The 9,060-nt window shown below is 45.0% G+C and overlaps 2 protein-coding genes across 4 annotated transcripts in view; both read right to left on the bottom strand.

Annotated features, from left to right (window-relative positions):
- Window positions 1-1,563, bottom strand: part of LOC110312471 (cytochrome P450 4F4) — a 15,648-nt gene extending 14,085 nt beyond the window's left edge. For 2 of the 3 annotated variants that reach the window (XM_021186084.2, XM_021186085.2), the window contains exons 1-2: window positions 1,370-1,563; window positions 927-1,125 (exon numbers count right to left, since the gene is read on the bottom strand). In XM_021186084.2, coding sequence (XP_021041743.1) covers window positions 927-1,125; window positions 1,370-1,383 — 213 coding nt within the window. In that variant the 5' untranslated portion in view covers window positions 1,384-1,563. Of the gene's footprint in view, window positions 1-926; window positions 1,126-1,369 lie in introns of those variants that run through there. The other variant, XM_029471052.1, reaches the window with a different exon arrangement.
- The window catches only part of LOC110312474 (cytochrome P450 4F5), a 185,987-nt gene that overhangs the window by 35,056 nt on the left and 141,871 nt on the right, over window positions 1-9,060 (bottom strand). The window lies entirely within an intron of this gene.

The following is a 9,060-nucleotide window of genomic DNA, read 5'->3' as shown; positions in this document are numbered from 1 at the left end:
AGGGTTTCTCTGTGTAGCCCTGGCTGTCCTGGAACTCACTTTGTAGACCAGGCTGGCCTCGAACTCAGAAATCCGCCTGCCTCTGCCTCCCGAGTGCTGACTGCCCTCACTCTTATATATATGTGTGCAATATATAGAATTTATAAATGTATCATGTATTTCTCTCTCTCTAAATATACATATATATATGTATATATATGTATATATATACGCACACACACACTGGGTGCCATCATTAGACTGGTGTCTCTAGGAAGGCAGAAACTCCTACCTATGAGCCCCCATGCTCTCACCAAACATCACCCTGAGTATGATGTCCCTGATGTGTACAGATGTTGTGAGCTTTGGTATTTGCAAGTGAAGCAACCAAGACCAAGTCACCCAAAGGCAAGAACAGACTTGGTCACAATCCAAGGCACGGGGTCAAGGAAAGCTTACGGGAGGGTGAATAGACAACTCTTATCCCAGTTGGGCAACAGGACTCAATGGTCCATCTTAGGGAAGAACTGCCAGCTTTTAAATAAAAAGTGCTTCAGGGACAAGAGGCAGGAAGACAGTCCATGACTCTCCTACTCCATGGGTGGTAGGAGAGGAATACCAGAGATTACCCCCAGGCAAACATGGAAACCCTGATATGGATTGACAGAAAAATGGCATTGACGTTGGACAGAGCTTCCCAAGAGGCCTCAAGTCCAGCAGACAATGAGGGAACCCCAGGGGTCCTCACTCTGTATGGTCTACCCTGGAAGTGTCCACCAGTGTAAGAAAGATGGACTAGAAATGAATCCAGAGCAAAGTAGAGGTGGAGGCAGGGACATGAGAAAAGCTAGTGAAGGATGCTGGAGGACTCCAGACCCATCCCCTGAGGTCCATTCCTGGTCCATTCTCTCCAAAATACAAGACCCACAATATATTGCTGCACTCACCATGCCTAGGTGACCCAAGAACCAATTCCATTTGGGGGGTTGAGGGAAATCACAAAGATGATGATATGTTCTGTAGAAGATATAGGTCTGAGTCAGGACACGGGCCAAGAGCCAGGAAGCTCCGATCAGGAGCAAAAGCAGCCATGGTGAGGATGCCTCGAGCCTCAGTCCCAGCCAAGACAGATCCAACTGTGGCATCCTGTGGGGCGAATGGACAGACAGTGAGACTGGGAGGTTGGAAGAGGGTTGGGGCCATCAGGCATAATGGACCAGGGATATGAATAATGAAGGCTGTTTGTAGGAGGAGAGATCTATGGGGTGGAGAGAGGGAGTAATGGAGGAGGAGGAGGAGGAGGAGGAGGAAGAGGGGAAGGGAGAGGGAGATGGAGAGGGAGAGAAGGAGAGACGCAAAATGCCTGAATGAGACTGCCAGGAGCTGTTACCTGAAAAACCCCATGTCTGAAGCCAATAGGACCACTCTGACTTTTTGGCTTCAGATAGCTAGTTATCTAGAAATAAGCAGCCAGGCTCAGGCTTAGAGTTCTCTTTAACCTAGTATGAGTGCTCTTAGCCAGGCACCTTCTCTCAGGAACAGTGAGTTTCCCACGGTTCTCCTTCCTTTAGAGTTTCTTTGTTCCTGGCTTCTGCTCTGAAGGAGGCTGAGCTCAGTTGTGTCAGCCAATCCTTCACAGGCCCATCTGCCTCCTCCCCTCTGGGGCAGAAGGCCAAAAGGAGGGGGTTGGGTCGGCAGGGTACAGAGTGAAATCAATTCAGGGTCACAGCATGAACACCAGATCCTTAGAACTTGTTCCCTGTCACATCACGGGTGGTGGGGTGGGGGTGAGGGGTGGGGGTGGGGTGGGGATGGGGATGGGGATAGGAATGGAGGTTGAGGGCAGCATAGATTTGGGAGCAAAACTCTGAGGTTAGCAAGAGGTAAGTCTGAGCCTAACATCCACAGCCAAGTAGGGGTATCCCTGCGCGTCAGAGACTCGTCAGAGACTACGGTGTATCTAGTAAAATCATTAACAGGAATTCTCCTGCTAGGAGAATGCAACCAGGCCAGGCCTGGTCACAGACCATCTCCCACAGTCCTCTGCACTGGACTGCACTCACAGCATGTACCTTTAAAAACACACACACACAATATTTTATTAATTTGTTGTTGAGAATTTTATGCATAAAATGTGTTTTGATCAGATTTGCCTCCTACTCTCCCGCTTAATTCCTTCCAGATTGACTCCTTACCCACACCCCTCCTTTTTTTCTTTTTTTTTAAATAACTTACTGATTCAAATAGGTGTAGTGCCTATCAGGGACAAAAGGCTTACCAGTGATCAGACCCTCAGAGAAAACTGACTCTCCCACCACCATCAGCTGCCAATAACTCCTCAACTAGGGGCTAGGGCTCACCATCCCTCCCCAGGGCTGGAATGTTGGTTATCTTGAGCTTGGCGTTATCTTGGGTTCACTGCAGCGTCTGTGAGCTCACTAGAGCAGAGGTCCTGCCATACCCAGAAGGCATTGTTTGGTCCTATTCTTCTAGACTTCTGGCTCTTATGGTCATTTCGCTCCAACTTCCACAAAGATCCTTGAATCTTGTGGGGCCCATGTGGACGTGGTATAGTTTCACTTACACTCAAGTTCTGCTCACTGCACAAAGAAACTTCTCTCCTGAGGTCTGAGACCTGCATGTAGCCTTTCATGGCACAAAACTGGGAGGCTCCAGGATGCCTCTGCCTACCAGCTACACAGTCTAGCAAAATTCAAATGCTGCTCTGAAGCAGCTCAGGGTCTGGATAGAGTCACTACTCTCTGGAGCAGGAAAAAGGAGTACAGCCCAATGACTGAGTCCCCAGGTCAGATGCCAGGAGTCAGCAGCTCAGCTGGGCGAACATAACTTAGGTTGACCTATATGTGAACTGAGGCATGGTGAGAGGGAGGAGACACGTGATGTTGAGGTGGAGAGCAGCCCTGAGCAGACAGATCCAAGCAGAACACAGCACTGGCCACACGACAGCCTTGAGGGTCAGTCTGTACAGGCCACCTTTTTTGAGGGCCACTTGTTGATTTTGCAGCAGTGTAATCCAAGCTCAATGAATCACTGGCTTCCAGGGGTTCCCCCACTTCCACCCCCTTTTCTACAAAAGCACTAAGGTTGTGCATGTGAGCTATTTTGCCTGACTTTCTATGGGTTCTGGGGATTTGACCCTAGGCTGTTATGCTTGCACAAGTGTAATACCCTCTTGGGTTGCAGGAACAGTTCTTTTGCATTTGTTTGCTTGTTTGTTTAATTAAAGGTTTAAAACGCAGGGAAGAAATGTTACTGGGGATCTTGGGGAGTTCCTGAAGACTCATCATATGTTAATAAAAGAATTGCTTCCCCATTTTTTTTTTTTTGGTTTCAATAATTAAAGTGTCGTTTGAGTGAGCTACATCTCCCATAGTCTAAGGCATCTGATGACTTTGTTGTTGCAGGATATTTGATAACACTGTGAACCTTGAGATAGTGTATTTTCTGGAAAAACCTGTTTATAGTTGTGACTTGGCTCCACCTTAGCACTCACCTTTAATCCAAGAGCTTTGTGCTTGAATACTGTAAACAGGATTAAATAAAGTCCATCTTAGGTCAAGAGGCAGAGCAAACAACCAGTTGACAGGAAGTGAACATAGGATTATTAAGAAAAAAGCCATAGAGAGTAACAGAAAGTCAGGAAGATGGATAGAAAGATGCATAGGAAGTAGAAGGGAGGGAGCTTCAGTTTGGAGGAGGTTTTCTGAGATGGTGAGGGAGATTTGCTTTTGGGAGGCTGCCTGAGAAAGGTCAGCTGGGTACTTTCTCTGCTTCTTCTGCCTCTGGCTCCTGAGTGTTCATTAGCAAAATCAAATAATTGAGATTCTGTTAACAACAACAATTTGTCCTCCCTTGGTGGCTTGTTTGGGGAGGGTTAGGAGGTGTGGCCTGGCTGGAAGAAGCACGTCCGCACCCACGCCCACCTGCCATTATGGATTCCGTCCCTCTGGAGCCATAACCCAAAGTAAACTCTTTCACGAGTTGCCTTGGCCAAGCTGCTTTATCGCAGCAACAGAAAAGTGACTAATAAAAAGAAACTCAAGGACAATAACAGACTCAAGCAGATTAAGGATAACTTATTAGAGTTTCAAAGGAAATTCCCAGGGCCCACTAGCTGTCATTCTCAAAGCTGTGTTGAGGAGGAGATTGGAAAAGCCAAGCCAGCATGAAGGTCAACCACATAGTCACAGGTAGTCACTTGATGAAGAAAAGAACTTTAGAAAAGATGTAAGGAAGTTGAGAGTGTTAAGGAGTTTATAAGCATAGCTAGACTCTTGCAGGTGTCCAAAAGAAAAAGAAAGAAAAAGGGAAAACTACTGACTCAGAAAGGCAAGCAGACCAGATCAACCCCATGTTGGCTCCTGGGCATTGCACCAGGGTCTGGGAAGAAAGAGTGCATTATCTTAAGGTGAGCCTCCCTTCCTATAGCTGGGTGTCTAGCTAGAGCCCTGAACCATCCTGTTGGATTAACATGAAGACAAGGGCATGTCTCCACCTACAACTAGATCTCAGTCACCCACCTAGCTATCTCCACAGCCCTCTTTTCTTATATGAAGTGTAGGTAGCAGTTTGCACAACATTTACTACTCTATGGGACCATCATTTATATTTTAAAATATCATTAATATTTTAAAAAGGATACTAGTGACAATTTTGGAATTTTGTTTAAAAAAAAAAACACTGACATATAAGACTATGTTTTCATCTTAATGCCAAGTATGGGATATAAGGTTGCTTTAGATTGTCCACAGTAGCTGACCACCTGCTTTTGCAGGGATGTGATTTTGCCAGCTGCATATCATTTCTGTGATGGTGTGATACTTGGAATTCTGGGGGCTTTTTAGAGGGAATATCAATGCTAGAACCCTGAGAGGTATGCTGGTTGGTGGGTTGTTGTTGGTCATTGTTTGTTAAGTATGCATGGGCAAAGAATAAACAGCAAAAAGAAATTAGATATCCTGACTCAGAAGGTCAAACTTGCCCCTGAGAACTCCACACCCCCATTCAGCAGGAAGTAGTCGAAGGATGGCACCATCCGTCTTCCAACCCCTGACCTATCCTTTCCTCTCCGTCTTCTCTCCTCCCTTATCTAGTGTTAGGGGCTTGATAGGGTGTGTGAAAAGGGGTGGAGAGTGGTGGAAGAAAGAAGAACTCACAAAGTAGCCAAAGAATGGCTACAGGGAACTGTTACGTGTCATGCTTAACACGCAGCAGAACTCCATATGTGTGACTTTCGAGAATCAGTATCACGTGTGGGAACAGATGGCACCTGTCAGCTCCAGCTGTGACATGGGACACTTTTCCTCAACTCAGGGCACTACAGTTTTCTCATATTCTCCAGAGGAAATAGTAGTACTGATGTGGAGATTAGATACCTAATATTGATCAAGGAATTAAAGCAATACTCCCTAGTGTGCAGCCAGCACCAAGACTGGGCTTTCCATTCTTACCTTTGGGATAGAACGAGGACATGGCTTCTAGCTAGGATTCTTGGGTCCCTTTCACACACCCATCAGGGAACTTGGTAGCTATAAACATTCATTGAGCATCCTCCGGCCTTAGCAGGCTTTTGGAAAAAACTGTGAAGTTCTGGCTTGGGATCCAGTAACCCTGTTTTGTTTTGTTTTGCTTTTTTTAAAAAAGAGCTGGCTTCGATCTTTCACCAGCTGTGTGGCCTTGAGCAAGTAAGTTACTTTCTCTGAGCCTCAAATTGCTAAGGGCATGATATAATGTATGCCTGTGCATGAGCCAGTCACCATGTTTGTCCTATTTTAGGTTCTCTAGAAGCAGGCTGTAAAAAAAAAAAAGTGAAGCTCAAATTCTATTCTTTGGAGGTGACCCTTAGACAAGATTTTAACTACCAGGTGCTAAAAGAGGACCCCTGGGAACCAGCAACACAGTGGGAGTGATGGGAAGGGGACGTTAAAGGCATGTGTTGAAGTTTGTACAGTGTCCACCGGTGCTAAGACATGCTGTGGGTCTCTGGGAGACAAACAGTACGATGTACATGCCTGGAGTTATCTCTGGAGATGGGATAGTTGCCCACCCGTGACCATCCTTCAGGACTGAAGATTGCTCCCAAGGGCTATGTTTGTGTGGGGTGTGTGGCCTGTACTGAAAAGGTTAGGTCTAAGAACAGGGCCAGGGAGCTCTAAGAGAAGCCCCAGTGATTGCAACACACACACACACACACACTTAAAAACCAGCACAGTATGGAAGCACACATAAAAACCTCCTCCACACTCTACACATTTTCCTCCACATGTACATACACAGCACACATTATAAATACATTTGCACAAGTGCACACAGACTTAACCATCAAACATTCAGTTTCTCACACGTTGAATTAATGACCTAAGAGCCTGATGTTCTCAAACTGGCCAGCAGAGGGAACTTCTTCCATTCTTAGATCCACAGGCTCGTTCATTTTTCATCCTTTCTGATCTTAAAGTTTGTTCCTAGCAAGAAGTAAGACATTCAGGACTCCAAATATCAATTATGGCATGAAGCAGGTTTGCAAAGAATAGATTAGCTGGTGAGAGAGAAAATGGGAAGGTCTTTTCTTTTCTTTTCTTTTCTTTTCTTTTCTCTTCTTTCTTTTCTTTTCTTTTTTAATTGTGGCACTCTACTTGTTGCCCGAGGATGTGTAAACTTGAGCAATTATGAACTTACAAAGCTCCAACAACATAAAATATAGTTCCGCTAAAGCTCACCCGAAGGAACAGTGAGTTTATTGGGCTTACTTACAGAGCATGAATGAGAGGCTGTGCACAAAAGTGTGGATGACTTCAAAGCAGTTTCTCCATATGTGACGGCTAAATGTTGGTTGCCAACTTGACTATATATGGAATCAACTAAACCCAAGCAGCTGGGCAGTCTATGAGGGATTTCCTCGACTGAGTCACCTGAGGTCAGAACCCATCCTAAGTCTGAGCCCCATCTCCTGCTGTCATCCCACGTGAAAGGTCACGGAAGACGGAAGCTTTTGCTTTTTGCCTGCTTGCTCCCACTCGTACTGGCAAGCTCATCTGTCTTGTTGCTAAGCACTCCTTCTTTGGTCTGAGAACTTTTTTTCCCAGGATTCCAGTGCAGACTGAATAGAGCCTGAAGCAGTTCTCTAGGAACCAATCCTTCAGGACCCATGACTAGAGTAACACAGCTGAGACATACAGCCTCGTGAACTGAGCAGCAACTATAGATGGCCATTGTTGGACTACCCAGACCACCATCAGGCCACCTGAATAAACTCCCCTTTAAGTATACATACAAATATATATTAATATGTATTTTATCAGTTCTGTTCCCTTAGAGAACTCTGACCAACACACCATAGCTGAGTAGGTGAACTTCTCTAATTAGAACAGAATAGTTGACAAATGCTAGGAGGAGTGGCTTGAATATCAGTGGATCAAATGTAAGCTCTCAGCTATTGTTCTGGTGCCATGCCTGCCTGCTGCCATGCTCCCCTCCAAGATGAACATGAACTAACTCTTTGAAACTATAAATCCCAATGAACTCTTCTCTAAGTTGTCTTGGTGATGGTGTCCCTTCACAACTGATAAGTAGCTAAGACAGAAGTTGGTATCAGGAAATGGTGTATTTCTGTGATATGCCTGAACATGCTTGTTTTTTGAGAAATGTGGAAGCCTTTTGGACTTTGAATTAGAAAATTGGTTGAATGCTTTTAGCAGAGCTTAAAGCTTAATGGGCCATCACAGAAGGAACAAAGAAGAAAGTAGTGGTGAGGGCAATGTGGACAAAGAGGTTTCAGAGGGGAGCAGTATTAGGAACTGGCCTAAAGACCATTCTTAGGCTGTTTGGGCAAAGAACGTGGCTGCCTTCTGTCCTTGTCTAAGGATCTGACTGAAGCTAAATTAAAAAGGGTTGGGCTAATTTTATTGGCAGAGAAACATTCAAGATAGCCTAATATTGGCTAAGTCATTTTGTTGTTAGTAATTACTCTTATATAGGTCTATAATGAAAAACACACAAGCTGGGCAAGAAAATTCAAAATTGAGGAGGAAAGGAGCTCCAGAAAATATACTGGAACCAAGTTTTGTGCTCAAAGAGATAGGACGTTTAAAGAAAGGTCTGATGCTAAAAGGAATAAAGGAAGTTATATCCTGGAGGCAAAACTCTACACAGCTAATCCTGCAACTTGTAGAAGAAAAAGACCCAAGGGATCATCTCCAGTAAAAAGTGACAAGAACTCAAAGGTTATACAAAGGTGACTCAAGAAAGGGGCCAAGTTTCACCCCAAGCAAGCAGAAGAACTTTGTTCTGGATTTAGAGTCTAGAAGGATGCAGGATTAAAGGGGTTGTGGAATCCTCCTCCATGGTTAAGGACGGGCACTGAGGCCAGGCATGGGGCAGGGAATGGCCTGCATGGAAGCCCTAAGATGCCATTGTGTGAAGCTCTGACAGTGAAACCTGGATTATGGTGAAGACTCCAAGATATTGGAGATGCCAGTGCCATGGGTTACCGGCCAAGAAAAGCTACAGACTGAAAGTATAACCAGCTCAACATAGAAAAGTGTTTGCAGTCGCTGGTCATACAGCTACAGGATTTGGGGTTTCGTCTACTGGACTTTCATCTTCCTCTGGTCCAGTATTTCCTCACTATGCCACTATTCTTTCTTTTTGGAATGGTCATGTGCATTCTGCACCCTTGTGTTCTGGAAGTATATAGTTTGTCTTTGAATTTTCCAATAGGTTGCTATTAAGAGATTGCCCTGAGTCTTGGAAGAGACTGAAACTGGATTTGAGACTGTGAAAGACTATGGACACTTTCAAAGATGAACTAAATGTATTTTGAATTATTATATGGCTGTGAACCTATGGAGGCTAGGGAGTGGAATATGGTGGTTTAAATAAAACAGGCCCCAATAGGCTCATATATTTGAATCTTTGGTCCCTCAGTAGGTATACCTGAAGAAGAGGATCAGAAAACACAGCCTTGTTGGAAGAGGCATGCCACTTGGAGTGACTTTGAGGTTTCAAAAGGTAGCATTCTCTCCCTCTCCCTCTCCCTCTCCCTCTCCCTCTCCCTCTCCCTCT

This window comes from Mus caroli, chromosome 17 (assembly GCF_900094665.2).
Source record: "Mus caroli chromosome 17, CAROLI_EIJ_v1.1, whole genome shotgun sequence".
Lineage (NCBI taxonomy): Eukaryota > Metazoa > Chordata > Mammalia > Rodentia > Muridae > Mus > Mus caroli.
The sequence above is the reverse complement of the archived record's forward strand: the minus strand, read 5'-3'. Positions and strand labels throughout refer to the sequence as shown.